General features: G+C 29.3%; 1 protein-coding gene across 1 annotated transcript in view; it reads left to right on the top strand.

The window, feature by feature from the left end:
• Positions 1–22,373, top strand: part of LOC145241435 (NAD(P)H oxidoreductase RTN4IP1, mitochondrial-like) — a 49,668-nt gene extending 27,295 nt beyond the window's left edge. Inside the window, exons 7-9 of the mRNA XM_080104388.1 lie at positions 15,365–15,539; positions 18,190–18,282; positions 22,055–22,373. Coding sequence (XP_079960514.1) covers positions 15,365–15,539; positions 18,190–18,282; positions 22,055–22,183 — 397 coding nt within the window. The 3' untranslated portion in view covers positions 22,184–22,373. The remainder of the gene's footprint in view (positions 1–15,364; positions 15,540–18,189; positions 18,283–22,054) is intronic.
• The last annotated feature ends 4,880 nt before the right edge of the window (positions 22,374–27,253 follow it).

The raw sequence follows: 27,253 nt of genomic DNA, 5'->3' as shown, positions 1-27,253 counted from the left end.
TTTTCCATATGTTTTTTGTCATTCAATTTCATTATGGTCTAATATGTATAGAAGATACACTTATTCATGCTATTTTTCCATATATTTTTTGTCATTCAATTTCATTATGGTCTAATATGCATAGAAGATACACTTATTCATGCTATTTTTCGATATGTTTTTTGTCATTCAATTTCATTATGGTCTAATATGCATAGAAGATACACTTATTCATGCTATTTTTCCATATGTTTTTTGTCATTCAATTTCATTATGGTCTAATATGTATAGAAGATACACTTATTCATGCTATTTTTCCATATGTTTTTTGTCATTCAATTTCATTATGGTCTAATATGTATAGAAGATACACTTATTCATGCTATTTTTCCATATGTTTTTTGCCATTCAATTTCATTATTGTCTAATATGTATAGAAGATACACTTATTCATGCTATTTTTCCATATAATTTTTGTCATTCAATTTCATTATGGTCTAATATGCATAGAAGATACACTTATTCATGCTATTTTTCCATATGTTTTTTGTCATTCAATTTCATTATGGTCTAATATGTATAGAAGATACACCAATTCATGCTATTTTCCATATGTTTTTTGTCATTCAATTTCATTATGGTCTAATATGTATAGAAGATACACTTATTCATGCTATTTTTCCATATGTTTTTTGTCATTCAATTTCATTATGGTCTAATATGTATAGAAGATACACTTATTCATGCTATTTTTCCATATGTTTTTTGTCATTCAATTTCATTATGGTCTAATATGTATAGAAGATACACTCATGCTATTTTTCCATATATTTTTTATCATTCAATTTCATTATTGTCTAATATGCATAGAAGATACACTTATTCATGCTATTTTTTCATATGTTTTTTGTCATTCAATTTCATTATGGTCTAATATGTATAGAAGATACACTTATTCATGCTATTTTTCCATATATTTTTTGCCATTCAATTTCATTATGGTCTAATATGTATAGAAGATACACTTATTCATGCTATTTTTCCATATGTTTTTTGCCATTCAATTTCATTATGGTCTAATATGTATAGAAGATACACTTATTCATGCTATTTTTCCATATATTTTTTGCCATTCAATTTCATTATGGTCTAATATGTATAGAAGATACACTTATTCATGCTATTTTTCCATATATTTTTTGCCATTCAATTTCATTATGGTCTAATATGTATAGAAGATACACTTAATCATGCTATTTTTCCATATGTTTTTTTCCATTCAATTTCATTATGGTCTAATATGTATAGAAGATACACTTATTCATGCTATTTTTCCATATGTTTTTTGCCATTCAATTTCATTATGGTCTAATATGTATAGAAGATACACTTATTCATGCTATTTTTCCATATATTTTTTGTCATTCAATTTCATTATGGTCTAATATGCATAGAAGATACACTTATTCATGCTATTTTTCCATATGTTTTTTGTCATTCAATTTCATTATGGTCTAATATGTATAGAAGATACACTTATTCATGCTATTTTTCCATATGTTTTTTGTCATTCAATTTCATTATGGTCTAATATGTATAGAAGATACACTTATTCATGCTATTTTTCCATATATTTTTTGTCATTCAATTTCATTATGGTCTAATATGCATAGAAGATACACTTATTCATGCTATTTTTCCATATGTTTTTTGTCATTCAATTTCATTATGGTCTAATATGTATAGAAGATACACCAATTCATGCTATTTTTCCATATGTTTTTTGTCATTCAATTTCATTATGGTCTAATATGTATAGAAGATACACTTATTCATGCTATTTTCCATATGTTTTTTGTCATTCAATTTCATTATGGTCTAATATGTATAGAAGATACACTTATTCATGCTATTTTTCCATATGTTTTTTGTCATTCAATTTCATTATGGTCTAATATGTATAGAAGATACACTTATTCATGCTATTTTTCCATATATTTTTTGTCATTCAATTTCATTATGGTCTAATATGCATAGAAGATACACTTATTCATGCTATTTTTCGATATGTTTTTTGTCATTCAATTTCATTATGGTCTAATATGCATAGAAGATACACTTATTCATGCTATTTTTCCATATGTTTTTTGTCATTCAATTTCATTATGGTCTAATATGTATAGAAGATACACTTATTCATGCTATTTTTCCATATGTTTTTTGTCATTCAATTTCATTATGGTCTAATATGTATAGAAGATACACTTATTCATGCTATTTTTCCATATGTTTTTTGCCATTCAATTTCATTATTGTCTAATATGTATAGAAGATACACTTATTCATGCTATTTTTCCATATAATTTTTGTCATTCAATTTCATTATGGTCTAATATGCATAGAAGATACACTTATTCATGCTATTTTTCCATATGTTTTTTGTCATTCAATTTCATTATGGTCTAATATGTATAGAAGATACACCAATTCATGCTATTTTCCATATGTTTTTTGTCATTCAATTTCATTATGGTCTAATATGTATAGAAGATACACTTATTCATGCTATTTTTCCATATGTTTTTTGTCATTCAATTTCATTATGGTCTAATATGTATAGAAGATACACTTATTCATGCTATTTTTCCATATGTTTTTTGTCATTCAATTTCATTATGGTCTAATATGTATAGAAGATACACTCATGCTATTTTTCCATATATTTTTTATCATTCAATTTCATTATTGTCTAATATGCATAGAAGATACACTTATTCATGCTATTTTTTCATATGTTTTTTGTCATTCAATTTCATTATGGTCTAATATGTATAGAAGATACACTTATTCATGCTATTTTTCCATATATTTTTTGCCATTCAATTTCATTATGGTCTAATATGTATAGAAGATACACTTATTCATGCTATTTTTCCATATGTTTTTTGCCATTCAATTTCATTATGGTCTAATATGTATAGAAGATACACTTATTCATGCTATTTTTCCATATGTTTTTTGCCATTCAATTTCATTATGGTCTAATATGTATAGAAGATACACTTATTCATGCTATTTTTCCATATATTTTTTGCCATTCAATTTCATTATGGTCTAATATGTATAGAAGATACACTTATTCATGCTATTTTTCCATATATTTTTTGCCATTCAATTTCATTATGGTCTAATATGTATAGAAGATACACTTAATCATGCTATTTTTCCATATGTTTTTTTCCATTCAATTTCATTATGGTCTAATATGTATAGAAGATACACTTATTCATGCTATTTTTCCATATGTTTTTTGCCATTCAATTTCATTATGGTCTAATATGTATAGAAGATACACTTATTCATGCTATTTTTCCATATATTTTTTGTCATTCAATTTCATTATGGTCTAATATGCATAGAAGATACACTTATTCATGCTATTTTTCCATATGTTTTTTGTCATTCAATTTCATTATGGTCTAATATGTATAGAAGATACACTTATTCATGCTATTTTTCCATATGTTTTTTGTCATTCAATTTCATTATGGTCTAATATGTATAGAAGATACACTTATTCATGCTATTTTTCCATATATTTTTTGTCATTCAATTTCATTATGGTCTAATATGCATAGAAGATACACTTATTCATGCTATTTTTCCATATGTTTTTTGTCATTCAATTTCATTATGGTCTAATATGTATAGAAGATACACTTATTCATGCTATTTTTCCATATGTTTTTTGTCATTCAATTTCATTATGGTCTAATATGTATAGAAGATACACTTATTCATGCTATTTTTCCATATGTTTTTTGTCATTCAATTTCATTATGGTCTAATATGTACAGAAGATACACTTATTCATGCTATTTTTCCATATGTTTTTTGTCATTCAATTTCATTATGGTCTAATATGTATTGAAGATACACTTATTCATTCTATTTTTCTATATGTTTTTTGTCAGTCAATTTCATTATGGTTTAATATGTATAGAAGATACACTTATTCATGCTATTTTTCCATATGTTTTTTGTCATTCAATTTAATTATGGTCTAATATGTATAGAAGATACACTTATTCATGCTATTTTTCCATATGTTTTTTGTCATTCAATTTCATTATGGTCTAATATGTATAGAAGATACACTCATGCTATTTTTCCATATATTTTTTATCATTCAATTTCATTATGGTCTAATATGTATAGAGACCCTGAAAGCAAATGATTTTTATTTTATCTCTTCCACTTTATTTACTTATATGAAACATTACAATGGTATTTTCTTTCACTTATTGCTATTTGTACAAAACATATACTGCTTCACTAAACAATGAGTCAAGCACCTTTAGTTGTAAATTTACTTCTTACTTTCAGATCTATTCCAATCAGACAAAGACTAAACCAATTACAAAACGTTTTTACATTTTAAAAGCTTATATTTCCTTTACTGAAGTCAAATAATGATGTGCATGAATTTTGTGGTTTTCAATAATTAAAATTATTCTAGTTTCTTAACGACTTAAAATTTATGAAAATACTGAACATTTCGTTAAAAGTGCTTATGTAGTTGAGGTACCATACTAGTTTATTGGTTGTATTTTCAGTTTTATGGTAAGTTTTGTTTAGTAAATTATTTGGTGAAAGTACAGAATTGTTACAAAGCACACGCCCCTTCCTCATGTTAAGGATGGGTTTTGAAAATTTAAATAGTAATAATAATAAAAAATAACGTTATTATTTCTGCTAATTTAAATAGTAATAATAATAAAAAATAACGTTACTATTTCTGCTAATTTAAATAGTAATAATAATAAAAAACACTGTTATTATTTCTGCTAATTTAAATAGTAATAATAATAAAAAATAACGTTATTATTTCTGCTAATTTAAATAGTAATAATAATAAAAAATAACGTTATTATTTCTGCTAATTTAAATAGTAATAATAATAAAAAACACTGTTATTATTTCTGCTAATTTAAATAGTAATAATAATAAAAATAACGTTATCATTTCTGCTAATTTAATAGTAATAATAATAAAAAATAACGTTATTATTTCTGCTAATTTAAATAGTAATAATAATAAAAAATAACGTTATTATTTCTGCTAATTTTGAACAGTAATAATAAAACATAACGATTATTTCTGCTAATTTAAATAATAATAATAATAATAATAATAATAAATAACGTTATAATTTCTGCTAATTTAAATAGTAATAATAATAAAAAATAACGTTATCATTCCTGCTAATTTAAATAGTAATAATAATAAAAAATAACGTTATCATTTCTGCTAAGTTAAATAGTAATAATAATAAAAAATAACGTTATTATTTCTGCTAATTTAAATAGTAATAATAATAAAAAACACTGTTATTATTTCTGCTAATTTAAATAGTAATAATAATAAAAAATAACATTATCATTTCTGCTAATTTAAATAGTAATAATAATAAAAAATAACGTTATTATTTCTGCTAATTTAAATAGTAATAATAATAAAAAACACTGTTATTATTTCTGCTAATTTAAATAGTAATAATAATAAAAAATAACGTTATCATTTCTGCTAAGTTAAATAGTAATAATAATAAAAAATAACGTTATTATTTCTGCTAATTTAAATAGTAATAATAATAAAAAATAACGTTACTATTTCTGCTAATTTAAATAGTAATAATAATAAAAAACACTGTTATTATTTCTGCTAATTTAAATAGTAATAATAATAAAAAATAACATTATTATTTCTGCTAATTTAAATAGTAATAATAATAAAAAATAACGTTATTATTTCTGCTAATTTAAATAGTAATAATAATAAAAAACACTGTTATTATTTCTGCTAATTTAAATAGTAATAATAATAAAAATAACGTTATCATTTCTGCTAATTTAATAGTAATAATAATAAAAAATAACGTTATTATTTCTGCTAATTTAAATAGTAATAATAATAAAAAATAACGTTATTATTTCTGCTAATTTTGAACAGTAATAATAAAACATAACGATTATTTCTGCTAATTTAAATAATAATAATAATAATAATAATAATAATAATAATAATAATAATAAAAAATAACGTTATTATTTCTGCTAATTTAAATAGTAATAATAATAAAAAATAACGTTATCATTTCTGCTAATTTAATAGTAATAATAATAAAAATAACGTTATTATTTCTGCTAATTTAATAGTAATAATAATAAAAATAACGTTATTATTTCTGCTAATTTAAATAGTAATAATAATAAAAAATAACGTTATTATTTCTGCTAATTTTGAACAGTAATAATAAAACATAACGATTATTTCTGCTAATTTAAATAATAATAATAATAATAATAATAATAATAATAATAAAAAATAACGTTATTATTTCTGCTAATTTAAATAGTAATAATAATAAAAATAACGTTATCATTTCTGCTAATTTAATAGTAATAATAATAAAAAATAACGTTATTATTTCTGCTAATTTAAATAGTAATAATAATAAAAAATAACGTTATTATTTCTGCTAATTTTGAACAGTAATAATAAAACATAACGATTATTTCTGCTAATTTAAATAATAATAATAATAATAATAATAATAATAATAATAATAATAAAAAATAACGTTATTATTTCTGCTAATTTAAATAGTAATAATAATAAAAAACACTGTTATTATTTCTGCTAATTTAAATAGTAATAATAATAAAAATAACGTTATCATTTCTGCTAATTTAATAGTAATAATAATAAAAAATAACGTTATTATTTCTGCTAATTTAAATAGTAATAATAATAAAAAATAACGTTATTATTTCTGCTAATTTTGAACAGTAATAATAAAACATAACGATTATTTCTGCTAATTTAAATAATAATAATAATAATAATAATAATAATAATAATAATAAAAAATAACGTTATTATTTCTGCTAATTTAAATAGTAATAATAATAAAAAATAACGTTATTATTTCTGCTAATGTAAATAATACATTCACAATCAGCACAATTATTATTAATAATAAGAAATAACGTTATTATTCCTGCTAATTTAAATAGTAATAATAATAAAAAATAACGTTATCATTCCTGCTAAAGTACAATTTTTTTTAGCATTAATGTTTATATGATCACACTTTTATTTTTTTTTTTTGGGAGGGGGTCCATTTTGTTCAAAAGATTTTTCTGTTATTTTTTTCAACAACAACAAAAAAGAAGCCTATTTAAAATATTCTGTAATTTAATGAACGAAAATACAAATACAATTTGTTGAGTTTTGTCATTCGTTTTACTTTCAGTCATTTTCCATTTTGTTTGTGTAGCCATAAAGTGTTAACATTGCTATCTGCTTGTTAAGATATAGTCGAAAAATCGAGTTTAAAAATTTTTTTTATTCAATTTTCACCTCAAACAATGCACAGTGCCACTTTGAAGTAGGGGCTACTATTGGGGACATAATTTTCGGGGGGCATTATGAAGGGGGATGAGTAGAAAGGTCTTCGTTCACATCACACTTGAACTTCAGCATATCAGTACAGTTTGGAAAGCAAAATTCCGGACAGGAGTTCCAAAGACTTGCAGTTCTGGGGAAGAAACTATTGGAGTAAAAGGCTTTCTTACACTTAGGGATCTCTACTGTAAAGGAGTGGGACTTAGTTGCTTGTTGGGTTTGTCAGGAGTAGTCACGTTGAGGAGGTACAAGTGCTTGCAGTTCGTCAGAGCATTCACCATTAAAGTATTTGTAGAACAGGCCAAAGGATGCAACATTTCATTGATGGAACAGAGGCTGAAGCCTAGATGACAGTTCAGGACCTATCAGCTTGGCGACTCTCTTTTGAACCTTGTTCAGGAGTGAGAGACAAGCAGCAGATGCACCAGCCGCTAAAAAATAAAAAAAAATATGTTGTTTTAAGTAATAAAATAAATAATAATAAATAAATAATTCCTTTAATTTTTTTTTGTTTTTAAAATTTTTCCGTCATGAATTCGTTTTGTGAACAGTTTAGGAGGTGCTAGTGTATTTGGTGACACAAGAATTCACAATATTCAATATAAAGATTGCCAAGTTAAAGAATATACACTTGTTTAGAGAGATTGCATTCAAAGAATTAACGTTGAATACTTCATAGTCAATGGCTCTTAGTTGCTTTTTACACAAGGAAGTAGTAAGGATCTGTTTATCATTCATTAAGGTACATGGTTATTTTTCTTTTATGGATAGTGTTATGTTTGCGAATAACGTATAAGCCAATACAAATGAAGACTCAACAAACAAAGGTAGATCAATAAGAAGTGTATAAGGAAAAGTATATTCACAGTATATTTACATAATGGTTGTCAGGTAAGAGAGTCTTGGCTGGAAAACATATCTGCTCTCGGCTTAGCCTTTGGTGGCTTCTGGTTAACACACACTCAGACTAACCGAGTGTTGTTATTTATGTGTAATATTATCCACATATGTAAATGAGTGGGTGCCACCACAACACCCTCCTCCCAAGATTTGAAGTCACACAGATTTCAATATCTTTTTCTCTTGGGATTTAACATTAATGGTTCATTAAACTTTCTTTTTCTACCTGATCTTCGCGGCTCAGGTGTATATTGAGGCGGTTCCAAATTAAAGGATTCGTATATGATGTCCATGGTTTCCTCCTCTTCGACTGCTGTTGTATAATCACCATCTTGAATGTGGCGTTTTTTTTTATTTGGTTCAGGTGCCTTTTATGTATATTTTGTGAACCTGTAATCATGTATGTACAATCACCAATGCATTTATCCACTACCCCACATTCCCATTAAGAAGTGTTATTCCTGTATCACTTGAAATATACTCGATCTCCCGAATTATATTTCTTTCTTATCATGTGTGTAGTGTTTCGGACGATTACCTGCCTTGGCAATAGTTTATCATATTTCGCTTTAAAGAAAGTAATTTCTCTCATATCTGGACAGTAGTCATTTCATCAGCTTCTTGTTTTCCAAGAAGGTCTGTAAGAACTCCCTTCTATGTTATAGTCTTCTTTAGTAGCCATTTCTTAAATTCTCTAATATCCTCGAGGTGATTGTTTTTATATCCTCAGGTATAAATCCTTTAATATCCTTGAAAACATTTTTCCATTATGTGTTTGTCTGTAACACAATACTTTTAATATTCCTCACAATATTATCTCAAAGTGCTTCACATTCAAATTGTTGAGTCAACAAAAAAGCATTTACATAGAAAATAAATGTGAAGTTGATGAACGTGATAAATATTTGGTTTGGTTAGTCCTCTCCCACTGATTAAAACGAGGAATCCAAAAATGACCCATTCACAATCCGCACAAGTTACAAAATGTTATCGTTTTCAAAACATTTTGCACGTTTTAAAAACGTTTTTTTGGAAATATGTTGGGAATTATTTGAAGGTTACTTTCTAACTTATAGCATAAAGGCAACGGCTTGTTTTGAGAACAGTCATCTTTTGGATAAACGGTAGTGACAAACCAACAAATGTACTTAATCAGTTTTGGGTGTGGGTTTCCAAAAAAACGGTTGTTCTGGAAGATGCTCCTTTGGTTAAGTAAGTCTGTTTAGTAGTAGATGTGAGGTATTATTAAAGTTCCTTCATTTTTTTACATGAAAGTTTTTTTTATTTGAGCTAATTACTCTCAAGTAACTTGTGCGTAAATTATGATCAACTCACATATGCAAATTACCAAGAACAATTCTGAAATTTTCCAACATAATATTTTCTACATTCTTCATATTTTTTGCTTTTCTTATTCTTCTTCTTCTTCTTATTATTATTATTATTATAATTTATTATTATTAGTAGTAGTATTAATAGTTTTATTAGTAATATTTTGGTTCTTTTAATAGAATTCTTAGTATTATTAGTCTTCTTATGATATTTACTAATCTCAATATTACTGTCAGAATTATTCTAACGATTATTATTTGTCTTACGTTTATTAATGTTATTCTTGTTGTTTCATTTATAACCATTTTATTAAAAATATTTTATTTATTTTCTTATTTAATGGTACTATTTTATTACTGTTAGTTCTATTGTTATCATCATGAGTATTACTATCAGTACTATCATCATTATTTGTAGTATATTTTTCTCAGTATTACTATTATCATTAACATCATTAATAATAATAGTAGTAGTATTACAATTTTGTGAATTAATCTAATTTCCCGGGCAACGCCAGGGCACAGATAGGCTAGTTATGAATAAAATAAAGTTTAATGTCTTTGTAAAGATAAGACACTGAGACACCAAATTTATATTATAAGAATTATATATGCAGGGTGCCCTACAAAAACATCAGGAATTTTTCAATCTAAATGCTAATTCCTAGCTTTGTCAACAATCACGTAAGGAAGATAATTCTTTTTTTTTTTATTAAACTACAGATGCACCAAAGAAATTTTAATTTGATTCCTGACTTTCAAGAACCTTTCACAACGAATCAGTTTCTAATAAATTGTTAAGAAACAAAGCTGTCAAAAATATTAAAACGCCAAACTGAATGAAATATTCAATCTGATAAACCACAAACCAAATAATTGAATACCTGGAAAAAAATTGGCAACTCCTATAAAATTTAAAACACTTCAAAATAAACAAGTAAGCTACTAAATGAATAAATAAAGTATATATCTATATAATTTTAAAACTCAAATGACCTCGTAACGGGTGTTGTAACCCAACATCCAGTTTATGACTTCCGGTTGTGCATGCATACATAAACAAATAATCAACATGACAATTAAACATATTGTTTCAGTGTCTACGCTTTCAGTGCCCCAATTTTTTTTTTGCATTTTATCCAAATAAACAATTGTAATATTTCTTGACCAGGACAGATGTACACTCACACTATAAACACTTTATATTTCATTGTTTTACTGTGTAGGTTTTCGGCGTCCCAATATTTTTTTATTTTGCGTTTAAATTATCCAAATAAACAATTGTTAGTACTTTGTGCATATTTTTTGCATCGTTCCAAATTACGTTTAAGTTATTTTAATGCAATTTTCTTACAAATAAATCTACTTTAACCTGTTGACAACCATAAGAGCATTTTAGAATGGCAATTTACCCACCGCCTTCATTTTTTTTTAAATTTATTCACCACTTTTTAATACACCTTTCTTAAAAAATATTCATACATTTTCTTCTACACTACCAACATAAATAAATAACCCTGAAAATATGTTTTTTTTTTAAATTTGCGTTACAAATAAATAATCAACGCAACAATAAAATGTTTTCAGTGTCCCAATTGTTTGTTTTTTTTGCGTTTAAATTAAAAGATATATCAAAATTTGAATTTAACTTTAAGTATTATGGTATCTGTTCAGTGTACATTTATCTATAAATATGGCAAACCACATATATTTCAATGGCTGTAAGTTTTTTTTCAAAAATAAACAATTATACACAGAACAACTAGAAATCTATCTATATTCTTTTTTCATTTTAATATACTTTCATAGAAATGTTTGTTACATCACAAAAAACTATTTTCTTTACATCACAAGTGTCACGCTCATACATCAATTCCATAGCTAATATAACATACTGACCCAATGGGTCACTGGTAGTCTAGCATATTTATATATATGTTTGAGTGTATCTGTATATATGAGTATACATATGGGTGTATATGTGAGTGAAGAAATAAAAAAGGCAAATTAATTGAGGGGTTTACCTGATACAAGCAAAGGTAAACTTCAATCTAATATAAATATTAATATATTAATTTCAACCAAATAAAAAGCTCAATACAAACAGAATAGAGAGTAGAGCTTATTTTAAGAGAAAAGAAATTAAAACTGTAAATTAAAATTTATAAATGAATTTAGTATTCGACATTGTTTGCAGGAGTATTCTGTCGAATAATAAATTTAATTGTAAATCTTAATTTGCAGTTTTAATTTCTTTTCTTTTTATATATATATATTGATGTATCTACTTAAAATTTTATGTAAGGTGTACCCCATAAAAATATGAATAAAATATTATAGGTAATAATTAAATACATCTTCTGGTTTTGGAATGTTCAACTTTTCGCCATTAAATAACTATCAATTAAACAAAATCATCAAACAAAAACATCAATTTAAATTAAACAATCAATCAATAATCCCTGACTTTATAAATAACTAACAGGTTGCCCAGCATCACCTGGTCATAAAATACGTTAAATATATTTTTATTCATGCAGATTACATATTTATTATAGAGACAATTCTCTGTTAGATATTATATTGAACCTAATATATAGTAGCGAGTTCAAAACTAAAAAATATATATGACTTGGGTGTCATCAGCCAGAATCAAAACCAAAACATACAACTCTTCACCTGCATTCCTTAGCCCTGCACACACACACGCACACACACACACACACATATATGAACATTGTTAAAGAAAACAAAAAGCTTCTGTTTTGTAATGCCTTTGTTTTATTTTTTCAATTTTTCGTATCATCTTTTTTGGATATACATCAAAAGTATGTGTGTATGGTCCAAGCAATTTTTCTTCTTGAAGTGTTGTTTTTTTGTTTTTTTTATAACTTTTAACTTTTTGTGTAATCATCCACATATCTTCAGGAATGTGTGTGAGAGGCTCAGTGGGAATTATGGGAAGATTTATTTGATTAGTAGTTGGGTTGCGAGTAAGGGTTAATGGTCTGCTTGTGGTGGTGGGGACGTTAGTATCGAGGGGAATGGGAGAGTGTGCCAGTTCTAGGGTCAGTGGCAGGAACAAGTTGGATTTGAGAGGGGGAGGAGTTATGCGAGGCATTTAAGTATGTTGGAACTATTTCGGAATGTGACCTGATTAAGAATAGGTTTTTGCATTTTCACATAAATAACTTCAAAGTTTTTAGTTTCTTAACATTTGTTTCGTCTTGTAGTATTTTTTGTGTTGTTGATTAAAATTTCTCTGAAATTCGAGTGGGAGCAGTAATGATTTTATGTAAGTGTTGGAATATGGCACTAGATTCAACATATATATATATATATGTATATATATATATATGTACTAGCTGTATCAGGGCACCCCTGGCTGTGGCTCAGTTTGTATAAATGGAAAAAAAAAAGACAAAATGTATGTTGATTATGTTTATGGTCTATATACTTATGGATACACAACACTTTGAGACTTGTTAATTGACGGAAGAAACAAATGAGAAAAGAATGTAAAATGTAGGAATTCGTTTGGCAAACTATTTTTATTATTAAAAAAAAATATCCTTATTTTCGCCCATATCTTTGAAGAGAAAATATTGCATTCAAATATAATTAAAAAAAAAATTTTTTTTATCACATTTTCACCCCAAACAAGGCACGTTGCCACTTTGATATAAGGGGCTACCTAAGTTGCAGGAGTACTATGTAGGGAGTTTAGCAGCAAGATGTCTGTTCACATAACACTTGAACTTTTGCATGTGAGTACAGTTGGGGAAGCAGGAAACCGGAAGAGAATTCCAAAGTCTTGCAGTTCTGAGGAAGAAGCTATTAGAGTAAAAGGCTTTCTTACATCTAGCGATCTCAACTGTATAGGGATGGGACTTTGCTGCTTGACAGGTTTGTCGGGGGTATTTTCGTCGAGGGGGTACAAGGGCTTGTAGTTTGTCAGAGCATCCACCATTAGAATACTTGTAAAACAGGCAGAGGGATGCAACATTTCGTTGGTAGGATATGGGCTGAAGTTTAGATGACATTTCGGGACCTATTAGGTTGGCGACTCTCTTTTGGACCCTGTCCAGGAGCGAGAGACTAGTAGCAGATGCACTAGCCCAAATGTGACAGTAGTACTCCATACATGGGCGAATGGTGGCTTTGTAGAGGCACAGGATACTTTCAGGCATAAGTAACTTTCTAGCTCATATAAAAGAATAACAGTATTTTTACATTCCAAGATCTTGGAATGTAACTATAATGTTATATATATATATATATATATATATATATATATATATATATATGATGGTTGTATCGATTGATTTCCTAGATATAAATCCAATGAAACACATGATTATTAAAGAGTGCTGACTGCAGGACAAAGCTGGTATATAGTCTGTTTATTATACAAACATTATTGGTTACATATGTGCATACATGTTTCAGTGGAATCCTAATTTAAGGATAACACCTCATCAAACCAAAAAAAAGAATCGTCTTTTTTTACTCTGATGAGGAGTTTTCCTTGATTGGAATTCCACTGAAACATGTATGCGCAAAGCTTCTTTCTTAGAACTGCACGCCAGTGGAACTCTCTGCCGCTTGCCTGTTTCCCACCTGACTACAACTTGGACGTCTTCAAGTCCAACATAAACAAACTCCTGACAAACCGCCCCCTTAAGTAAGACACTCTATCAAAACCCCCAATACTAATGATTACTACAATACTATCTCATTGATTACTGTACACGCAATAACCCTTATCCCTGAGTGGCCTTCGGGCCTTGATAAGTGGTGACCCCCATGTAAAAACAAAAAAACAGAAAGTATAAAGTATAGATGAGATAAGTCATCAGTACCATTGGTATCAAACCCGATAATTAGGGACCGTTTTAGATACCCATATCAAGTTCTCTTCAGCCAATACTCATCTCTATGAGTATTGGCTGAAGAGAGCTTAATATGAGTACCTAAAATGGTCCCTAATTATGGGGTTTGAAACCGATGGTACTGATGACTTATCTCATCTATATTTTCTGTAAATAAGACATAAATAATATGCTCTTATTTTCGGATTTTCCTTATAATAGAGCAATCTGCTGGATTTCTTCCCCCCCCCCAAAATATAACTAATTATATATATATATATATATATATATATATATATATATATATATATATATATATAAACTTTGAAATTTTCTCTCAGTCTCCTGCTTTCCTGACTGTACTGGCATGCAAAAGTTGAATTCACCTGTCATCCCTTTTTTAAGAGAAGGAATCCCCCGATCATTGAAGACAAGATTGAAGCAAGCAAAGACACCTGAACAGTGTACAGAGATTTATGATTATATAGATAGCATAGCCAGATACACATATATATAAAAAGTACATAGCAAGCATACCCGGTGAACCAAGTGCAAGTGAAATACAAACGATTGCACTGAAAAGGACGGCTAGAATCCTGAAAAGGTCTCTTGGTTGGACTCACTAAAATAGGGGTAAATGTCAGACATCTGGTTGGATGTCCTATCCCCTAGAAGAAAAAGTTTAAGAAAAATGAAAAAAAAAAAAAGAGTTAATAGTTATTTATGGCAGCTCCTATAGAAGATTACAAGTTGATGATTCTGTAAACTTTGTTGTCTGAAATTTGGAATTTTTTTATTTGTGTCTTTCTTCAGGTTTGATATTTTCTTGGATACGATGGGTGCCGATAATTGCATGGATTTATTAAAAACCTGGTCCAATGCGAAATATGTCACCATAAAGACACCATTTTTAAAAGATATTGACGAACACGGCTTTCCAGCTGGTGCTGCTCTTTCAGTATCCAAACTCGGCTGTGGTCTTTTGCAGGTAAGATTTATTTTTTAATCCATCCGTTTGTCCATTTTATAAAAAGTCTCATTTATTGATCACTTAATCTGTTTATTACAGTTCAGTTTGTAGGAGCAACTGGACTCGTAAAAACGAATAAAAAAAAAATACCTGAGATATATACCTGGTGAACCAAGTGCAAGAGAAATATAAACAATTGCAGTTAAAGGATTGGTTTGAATCTTAAAAATATCTCTTTGTTGGGATGTATGGGATAGCAAGTACTTCTGAAAGTATTTCTTTTAAACACCTCGGCCTAACGTTCACAGGGAACATGAATTGAAGCAGATACATTGAAAGCATTGCCAAGCCTGCTGCAAGGAAGGTGGGCTCTCTCTACCATGCTAGAAATCTATTTGTGCCTGAAAGTATCCTGTACCTCTATAAGGCCACCATTCGCCCATGTATGGAGTATTGTCAGATTGGGGCTGGTGCATCTGCTACTAGTCTCTCAATCCTGGACAGAGTTCAAAAAAGAGTCGCCAACCTGATAGGTCCTGAACTGACACCTAAGCTTCAGTCTCTGTCTCATCTATGAAATGTTGCATCCCTCTGCCTGTTCTACAAGTATTTTAATGGTGAATGCTCTGACGAACTATAAGCACTTGTGCCCCCTTGTCATATATACTCCCGACAAACCCCAAAAGCAGCAAAATCCCACCCCTATACAGTAGAGATCCCTAGGTGTAAAAAAGCCTTCTACTCCAATTGTTTCTTCCCCAAAACTGCTAGACTTTAGAACTCTCTTCCGGGATTCTGCTTTCCCAACTGTACTGACATGCAGAAGTTCAAGTGTAATGTGAACAGACATCTTGCTGCTCATCTCCCTTCATAATACCCCCTATGTCCCCAATACTAGCCTCCAACTTCAAAGTGGCACACTGTACCTTGTTTGGGGTAAAAAAAAAAAAGAAGGAATATCTGGCATCTAGCAGGACAAAAGTAATAAGAAAACGAAATATAAAAAGAGGATTGCTTAATCATTTTGTTCTGATCATATTTAATGGTTTGAATAAAGAGTTTTGTTGTATTATATGACTTAAAATAAGCATTGCCTTGAAATGACTGTAAACGGCTTTTATATACTATATATTAGCAAGGGTGGAGGATATTGGCAAGTGGACGAATGGCTTCGTCGTGGTTAAAATAAAAAAAATTATAGAGAGGTGGGTAATTAGTTTTCCACACTAACCATTAGGCCAAAGAGGATAGTGAATTGAAATAAAAAATAAAAAAAAATGAATGAGGAGAGAGGTGGGATCGAACTCGAAAATGTAGGATAATTAGTCTTCCTCGCTAACCCTTAGGCCAAAGAGGAAAGTGAGTTCAATGAGTTGCTAATTAAGTTAGGAATCATAAAAGTCGCCACGCATGCGCAGAAATGAACGTTGCTTTTAAAACTTGCCAGGGGCCAGGTAAGCTTGGTGCTTTTTGTCGGTATTTATTTGTTTTATCACGAAAATAAAATGTGACACAGTTTGCTTAAAAATGAAATTTTCTCAGTATAGAAAGGTTTCCCTCTCCATAATCTCATTTTGGTGCAGTGCCAGCCAGCAGGCTGTTGAGCTGTCGTTTGCGTCCGCATAGTTTCACTTTATACGAAAAACCCTAACCCAACACCTGAAACAATGGCATGGTGTAAATTTTGTTTAACTTGACCATGAAAAAAGATAGAGACGATATTCGTTTGTGAATCTGGGAAGTATGCAAAAATTTCTTGCAGACCCAAAAAGCTTTTCGTGGACATACACAAACGTTCGCGCCCATTTTGCCTTTTATATATATACTAGCGGGGGATACCCGGCGATACCCGGGTGTTTGTAGGTGTGTGTATGAGGAGGGGGGGGGGTAATTAATAACCCTGCTTAAATATTATAAAAAACATAATGTAAAAAAAAAACAACCCAAAACCAAAACGGAAAAAAATGGCATAAATAAACCTGTGTATGGGGGAGGGGTAAACTAAAGAATAAGCGAAGTAATAAAAAAAAACGTTTGGTCGGGAGGAGGGATTGAACCCGGAAGCTTTGACGCGGAGGTGGAAACCAAAGCCAACTACTTAACCGTCTCGACTACGAGTGAGAGTAATTGATTAGCGTGTTAAGTTAAGGCTTATAAAGCTAGTAAAAGAGGTTTGATTGACAGGAAGATGCTAAATGAGGTCATCGCGGGATCGTTATTTTTAGTTTTCACTTCCTCCAGATGATGGTGGGAAGGGGGGAAAGCAGCGCGAAAGCAGAGAACAACGTTTTAATTTAATTTCACTGTATTTATACTAAAATGCAGGACAAACAGGGGACAGAGCGAAATAGCGCGAATCTCATAAAAGTCGACGTAAATAAATCTAGAGACGACCCGCGTTCCCAAATCCTACATATTATGATATAGGGGGTATATAAACAGTTTTAAGCGATAGTAACGACCCCAGGAGCGTGTGCGAAAGAAGCCTTTGCGAGACATACACGAAATGGTCACACACATTTTGCCTTTTATATATATAGATATAGATTAGCTTTCATACATGGAGCTAATTTAGACCATGCAGAATTTGTTGGGTATCATGCGTAAATGTATTTCATTCTTTTGATGTATTTTTCATTAATGACTTAATTACTTTTTATCCCTGTAGGGTTTAAAAGATGGCCGGAGTTATCGATGGGCTTTCTTTATTCCCGATCCTCATGCTTTGAACATTGTGAAAGAATTGGTTGAAGTCGGAAAGGTAAGTTAAACTAGATTTACCCTCCAATAGTATAATGCTATGGGCTAGTCAATGGCATGACCGACCCGTATGTTACGTAAATGTCCTGGAAACGGTACCAGACTGTGACACGATGGCACGGTCAATACGATTAAGGATATGAGGATACGCCGGTTAGATGTGTAGAGGATAGGATGGACTGTTTATGTAATTTAGATCCCATCTTCTTTTGTTAATAAATGGTAGGCGTGGAAGAAGTATGGGTTGCATAATGAAGAGACGAAGCATACGATATATGATAACAAATAAATGTAGATTTCTTTACATAAAAATACAAGAACAGGAATAAAGGTTTGTTGAGAAGAAAGGATTAGTAATATACCTGTGTTATTGTAAGGATTAGTAATATTGCTTGTGTTATTGTAAGGATTAGTAATATTGCTTGTGTTATTGTAAGGATTAGTAATATTGCTTGTGTTATTGTAAGGATTAGTAATATTACCTGTGTTATTGTAAGGATTAGTAATATTACCTGTGTTATTGTAAGGATTAGTAATATTACTTGTGTTATTGTAAGGATTAGTAATATTACTTGTATTATCGTAAGGATTAGTAATATTACTTGTGTTATTGTAAGGATTAGTAATATTACTTGTGTTATCGAAAGGATTAGTAATATTACTTGTGTTATTGTAAGGATTAGTAATATTACTTGTGTTATTGTAAGGATTAGTAATATTACTTGTGTTATTGTAAGGATTAGTAATATTACTTGTGTTATTGTAAGGATTAGTAATATTACTTGTGTTATTGTAAGGATTAGTAATATTACTTGTGTTATCGAAAGGATTAGTAATAATACTTGTGTTATCAAAAGGATTAGTTATATTACTTGTGTTATTGTAAGGATTAGTAATATTACTTGTGTTATTGTAAGGATTAGTAACATTACTTGTGTTATCGAAAGGATTAGTAATATTACTTGTGTTATTGTAAGGATTAGTAATATTACTCGTGTTATCGTAAGGATTAGTAATATTACTTGTGTTATTGTAAGGATTAATAATATTACTCGTGTTATTGTAAGGATTAGTAATATTACTTGTGTTATTGTAAGGATTAGTAATATTACTTGTGTTATTGTAAGGATTAGTAATATTACTTGTGTTATTGTAAGGATTAGTAATATTACTTGTGTTATTGTAAGGATTAGTAATATTACTTGTGCTATTGTAAGGATTAGTAATATTGCTTGTGTTATTGTAAGGATTAGTAATATTACTTGTGTTATTGTAAGGATTAGTAATATTACTTGTGTAATTGTAAGGATTAGTAATATTACTTGTGTTATCGAAAGGATTAGTAATATTACTTGTGTTATTGAAAGGATTAGTAATATTACTTGTGTTATCGTAAGGATTAGTAATATTACTTGTGTTATCGAAAGGATTAGTAATATTACTTGTGTTATTGTAAGGATTAGTAATATTACTTGTGTTATCGTATTCGCTGAGAGGCTGACGACAGTCAGGAAAGCTGGTCGGCTGGTCATGCCAACCAGAGTGCACTATCCTCACATCTTTACTTGCTGGTGCCAGCGGAAAGAGAAAGAAATCTATAAAAAAAGAAGTGGCATATATGCCTTTCCCTCTGGTGTCAAGGCACGGTGCTACCCGAGTTAAAGGGCGATAATCGTGATTAGCTTAAACATCAAACGTTAGTATATGTGGATGTGTGTGCGGTTTGATTAAACACCTGTTGGATAAAAAAGGCATGTTCTTAATCAGTTCGCTCGTGTGGAAAAATCAGTTCCCACAGATGTCTTTTGTCAGAGTTGAAGAGTAAAGACAACCTTAGGATTCTGGGTGTGGCTGGCTCCTTCCTTCACTCAGGATGACGCCTTTGGCTGGAATATTCTTCAGGTTGCTGGAACCGTCTTGACATTTAAGGCAGACATAACAATGCACAACACAGGTTGAATCTTATCTACTTATTTTTTACAAAAAAATATTACAATATATTACAACAAAAACAATTAACTTTACAATTAACTCTTTAAAACTTACTATCGAGATACTCCTTAACTAACCTACTGGTCCCCTCCTCTTTAACAGAGAGACAAAAAAAAGATATGTCCTTACCCCATGGCTGTCAGAATGGAAAGAGAGAGGAAAGGAATGCAATCACAAAATTGCATTCTGCTTGCTTATTTCGGTGTGTCCCTCTGTTTACGGCCAAATCACACCCTGGCTAGGGGGTGGGGATCACGACGGCCAGTGGTACTAGAAATAGTGCTACATTAGTTTTGGTGTATATATTTGAAACACTATTCAAATGATTCAGTGTATACAATTAATTGAACAAAAATTGCTATTTTAGTCCTTCCTGACATGAAAATTGTTAGCTCATATTGATCATAATTCAAAACACTGGTGATAATATGTTTGACTAACAATTTTTTTTTAAATGTTCAGATGAAAAAAGAAATACAAATAATTGTATTTTGAATTTTCACTTGAGTGTCAATCTAAGTAAAAATCAAAATTTGTAACTTTATCAAGTGTTACCATCGTTAATTGTGAACACATATCGATCATGGTCCTGGGTATGACCTTGAAAAACATGCAGCGGTGAGGCCATATTTGAGGTCTAAGGAAACGTAAATTTGCCCCTTCATTATTGTTGCTTTCGGGTTCACTTTGGTCTGGAGTGGTAGTACCAGTTAGGGCATCTGGTGCTGCCGAATCAAACTGTCTGAAGAAACTAACTTCCTGACCATAAATGAAATGAACCTTGATGTTATTGTTTTTTTTTCTTTTTCTTTGCAAAACTCAATCATGTTATGCAAAGTTGAAAACAACAATTTTCTTTTTACAAAACAACCAAACCAAATTCCATGAATAAATATTTAAAAATGTAAAAAATGTTTTTCAAAATTACTGGATTATTAATAACCCAAAAAGGGTTCATATACCGCATAACAAAATAATCAAACCAAATCATTGTAATTGGACACATAGTTTTGAGGAAATATTTGACCAAATTTTTTTTTTTTAAATGACTGAGTAAAAAAAATAATAGTGCTGGGTTGATTCCAATATTTTTCTCAATTCCAGTACAATTACCGATTCCATACTAAATTCTTGATCCCGATACAATTACCGATTCTGTTCTAAATTTTTGATTCTGATACAATTACCAATTCCATACTAAATTCTCTATTCTAATACAATTACCAATTCCATTCTAAATTCTAGATTCTGATACAGTTACCAATTTGTACTAAATTCTAGAGTCTAGTACAATTTCTGATTCCCTAATAAATTCTTAATTTCGATACAATTACAGATTCGGATTATTTATAAATCTCCAAATGTTTACCTATAAAATTGTTCCTTTTTCTTGATTACCGTGAGGACACAAGTTAACTGTGCAGATATTTTCTCAAACGTAAAAACACGCTTGTGAGGGTGGAGTGAGTGATCGATAAATTTTAGTTTTATTGATAGTTTGAAATCAATAAATAGTTATTTTATTATTATTAGTAGTGGAAGATTTTTTTTTTTAAACAAAATCAAATAAAAACAGATAATTAAAGGAATCATTTTTGACATTGGAAAATATGCACAAATTTTACTGATAACTCTAAAAGTTCCAATCTTTCTGATTTCCGATTTGATTAATCGTCTCAACAATAATTAAGCAAAGCAATCGTATTTTGATTTTCATGCTTTAATTTTTATAATTCATTATTTTGTTTAATCTATTTTTCTTGTATTTATTTTTCTTTTAGATTAAACCTGTGGTTGAAAAAGTGGTTTCATTTGAGGACGCACCCTTGGCTTATGATCATGTTGGGCAGTCCCACAGTCGGGGCAAGACAGTTTTAAATATGAATTCAATAGACAAGTCCAAAAATTAACTACATTTTTCACTTTCTATATTTATATGGTTCTGACTATCAGCTTTTTTGTTTTATTTTTGAACCCTGCAAGAAAAAATATTTGTTATTTTTATTCTGCTTTTTTTCATGACATGTGTTCAAGAATTTTGTATTTTTAGAAAAACAAAATAAATAACATATTGGCTTTCTTATTCAAAGTTTCAACCGATCCTCTCTTTGCTTGTTTCTTTTCTCTATTAATGCTGCAATCTTTAAAATTTAAGTTTGTCCATGTACAATTTTTATTATATAAACAGAAAACAAAAACTAGTGTAATCTTTGTCTGTCTACTATTCTATAAAAGAAGCTGTGTGTGTGTGTGTGTGTGTGTGTTAGTTCGTTTCCTATGGACTCGAAAATGGCTGGGTCGATTTTTATGAAATTTCACACACAGATACTTTATGTGCCTAGCAGTGTTCTTAGATATTTTTTGCATTGGAATGTTTTTAATAATAATGAAAGTAATCCCATGAAAGAAGGAACAGACGATTTTGACTGAAGTTAATAACTTACACAGCCTAACATCAATAAGTACATATATCGAAAGACTCAACATATAAAATCAACAGTAGGTTCTTTAATATGACAGGGGAGTGTTTGAAATGTTTCAAAGCACAATTGAACCTTGATACTTGACTTTTTCATGTTAACTTTAAATTGAAGCCATTATCTCCGCACAAGCATTAAGGCCAGGCATATAAAATCAACACTAGGTTCTTTGATATGACAGTGGTGCATTTGAAATAAATGTTTCAGTTTATAATATAATTAATAAATTTGCATTTAAAATTTTAATTCAAATAATTTTATAAAATCAACAGTAGGTTCTTTACAGTGCAATATAGACTACAATGTAATGTTGACTAAGGCATTGCAGAGAGGTATATGAAGCTTCATTCTGGTGCACTGCAATGGGTTCCCAACTAGAGCAGGCAAAAAATGGATTTGATTGAAAAATGGGCAATTTCACCGATTTCGATGACAATAAAAATATGGGGTGTGAAACATTTATTCATCATCATTCGAGATTGGGCAACATTGGATCTCCCTGCTAGTATTTTTTAAAAATTATAGGAGAAAATATTGATTAGGCCGATTTTTGAATAATCTATCAAAAATCGAAAATTAAACAAAATGCTTGTACCAGTTGTTCAAAAATGTAATGTTTTACCAGTATTTTGTATAATTTTAGATTTTTGAGAAATTATCCTGGCTTGACTATTGCTCGAATGAGATGATGACTTTGTTTTTTGTTCTAACTTGACAGGCTTTACACTACTTCCATTTTTAAATAAAATAACCACTTAAAATAAGTTAAAACACGCAAAAAGATAATCCAGGTTGGTAGAGATGTAACTTAGCTTGCCTATGATAACATTTATTTATTATATTTATTTTTTCATACCTTTTATTTTTTGCTTTGTTGGCTATTCTGGAAAATGACTTTGATTGGAAATATGGTTTGAATATATTTGATGTGGACAAAATATGGGAATTAAATAGAAACTCTATTATATGAAAGGAAAATGTCTATGTGCATGTGTGTTTTTATGTCCAGCTAAAATTTGAAAAATCCAAAACAAACACTCATAAATATTGGAATTAAATAGATAGATATTCCAAATATTAAAAAATTAGCATTATTAATTGGATGATGTAATAAATTGAAATAAAAGTTAAATTGAATGCAGATTTTGATAAAAATCCAACGGGTCTAAAATTTCAGAAAGGTTAGTGTCAAAAAATAAGTAAATAAAAAAAAACCCTGAGTAGCATTTAATCATATCTTTTGAAAGAATCATTTCATTAGGTTATATTTGAAAATTTAAGAAAACTGAGTATGACTATATAAATTTTTTATTAAATGAAAAGTCCTTTTTTTAATTACATTTATTATTTATTTTCTGAAACTTTTGGTGGTATCCACTCTAATCATAGAAGATTTTGTTTTTTCTTTCTTCTTTTTTTTCTCATTTTGTTGATATTAAATTTGGGGTTGGTGACTCCTAGAAAAGAAAACAATTGTATGTCTGATCTTGTTAGCGATTTTATCAACATGATCGGCATAAAAATTAAATAGAAAGAGTTAGTCACACGAAAGCATCATTTCCTAAGGTTAAATTTAGCAATTCTAGAAAACTGAATACTACCATTTAATTTTTTTTTATTAATTAAATAAAAAATCATTTTTAAAATTATTGATTTGAATCACAATACTAATCCATTTTCCTATAACAAAAGATGGAAACAGTTGATCATTATTTCTTGTGCCCTAAAGTTGACATGAATTCATTTTATTTTGCTCATTCTGTGGAGATATTTTAACAAGTCACAAATTTAGAATATTAACACATTATTAAACTGTGCATACAATCTGACAAGGTGGTTAAATCCTAGCCTACTGATTGTGTAGTTGTGAGTTTGATTCCTTGTCAGAAGTAATAGCCATGCTGATGATGGGTGATACCCAGAAACACGTGTCCACGGATAAACTTTTACGCACAAAAAAATATTTTTTAAATATTTAAATAAAATAAATATTTCAATATTGAATAAATACTCGAGAAAACACATTATTAAATGAATTCAACAAGAAAATTCATTTTAAATAATAAAGAGATATATATATTCCTTATTTCTATTAAGTCCGACTAAAACTAGAATTCTCAATATATTACCAAAATAAAAATACAGAAAAATGTTTATTATGTATGTAACCGTGATAGAACTAAAAGATCATATTCCAAAAATCATGTAAACTGATCGAGTAGTTTTATTTCTATAAAGAAAATCAATTTAAATAATTTTAACTGATATATTTGCAATCAAGTTTGGATTAAGTTATCTCCCCTTGTTTCTCCAAGATGGATATACAAGGTGCTGATTTATTTTTAACTTAAAATTTGATTTTCTTTGCTAAAAATAAAACTATTTAATCAATTTACATGATTTTTGGAATATAATATGTTTCTTTTGTTAGGAGTGCATACTCCATAGAGATGATTTTTTAGTCCCCAGTAAAAAAAAGGGATCGGACTTAGTAATTCACCGCTGTTCTGTTTATCTGTTCGATTGTTTGCAGTTTTTTCCATAAACACACCTTGAGTTTTTTTTAAATTTTGCACAAACATTAGTCATGGTGAAAGCACAAAAAATCTGACTGATCTGGTGAAAGAACTAAGATCACTGTTAGAGATTGTGATTAAAAATTAGTACAAACCTGATTTTTGTACCACATGCAGTGTTCGCGTCAAGCAAGAAAAATGAAGAAAAAAAAATAGCTGCTGCATTTGCTTATAAACTGGCGATCTCGTGAGGTAATGAAACTTCAGAGCATCTAATATGCATATGAAAGGCAGACAGTTTCAATAAAAAAACCTGTTGATCAGAAAATGGGCATTCATTTTGGTAGAAATGAGTTTTGTCAAATGCATATTAAATTTTCAGACCTGGAATTATGAGAAAGAGACGGATTAGTACGTATTGAATTTTGATACCGAGAATTGGGAAGAAAGAGAAGAAGTTGTTGGCGGGGATTGCAGAATATTTTAGAATAGAAATACTAAAGCAAAATTCGACTAGTTTAATAACCAGATGCCATACAAAATGGCACCTAAATTAAAATCCACAATCTCAGATCAACGAAACAGAAGATATCACGAACCAAAGAAAACATTCAAACAACAACAAACGCCAAACCTACCCATTACTACTATCAAATCCAAGAACCTTCCACCTCCAACAACAAAATCCCCTTCGAAAATCAATATTGCTATATATTAGCACTGCCGGGTATCTTCAAGTTACCTAAGACATTTTATAACATTATTATTGTTGTATTGTTGTTGTTATTGTTGTTATCGAAATCTAGGTATTTTAAATGTGAAATATTTATTAGAGAAAAGGAATGTTTGGAGAAAAATGTTTGAATAGTAAAAGGATATGAGATTAGATAAATAATTACAGTTAGGAATTTAGTTTCCATATAAAATGATTTAAAACGATGTTAATATGTGACAAAGATCAGGTGACTGATATTTTTTTTTTGCTATGTTGCATTAATTACATAGTCACGTAATCAGAGAGTTGAATAAACAAATGGATAATTTTTATATATACACATCATTCAATTACACAGTTGAGTTCGCCAGAATCAGTCAGATGTAGAATTGGTTCCTAGTTAGTGACTCAGAACGATGATGGTAATATCTTTTATATACTGTTTACATCATGACGACTGTGATGATAATTCTTTTATCATCTAATACGTAGCTTAGAAATATGATGTAACACAGATAGAGGAGACATACATTATTGATGATGGTGGGGACACATTACTTAGATGGAGGTTACACAAAGTTCGTTTATAAGAGATGACAGACAAAACACATTTACCTTTTAAGTTGGTGGAAACGATGACAGAAAAAGACAAGTTTACAAACAGTAGATGTTTCTTTATTCATACCAGCTGGATGATGCATTATTGTCAGGGATTCAAGCCTTTATTAATACATGGTCTCCTTTTCCTCTCTCTCGCCTCCAAGACGGCATCAGAACTAAGTCGCTGTCTGATTCTCGTCTCTAACTGACTCTATCACTCTCTAACCTCGAACCCTGTCTCAATATATTGAGAATCTCCTTTCCTTATGACGTCAGAGGTGTGGTTGACCAATGTGACTTTATCACGTTTCAATTCACCCGTGCCCTTTGCACATGTATTAACACACCTCTGATGAACAAAAGAACCACATAAATTAAATTGTATCATTTAACCTATTTGTTACATAACATTTTCAACTTTGTTATTGTCCATTCTTTTAACTGACATATTTAATATCCAGTTATTTCTAAAAGAATGGACAATCGCTCTATATCTGACATAAATAATATTTAGTTATTTGCGAGAACAATCACAATTGTTCTGCATTCCTAGGATTTCAATATTTATTATCTTTTAACACTTGCCTACTGGGTTCGATTCTAACCTTTTTCTAACATCATTTTCAAACTTATCTAGTTTTGCTTTCGTTCTTACTGGAGTCTGTCCCT

This window comes from Euprymna scolopes, chromosome 20 (genome assembly GCF_053919585.1).
Source record: "Euprymna scolopes isolate OS-2025 chromosome 20, ASM5391958v1, whole genome shotgun sequence".
Classification (NCBI taxonomy): Eukaryota; Metazoa; Mollusca; class Cephalopoda; order Sepiida; family Sepiolidae; genus Euprymna; species Euprymna scolopes.
Note: the sequence above shows the minus strand (reverse complement) of the source record. Positions and strands in the feature narration are given on the sequence as shown.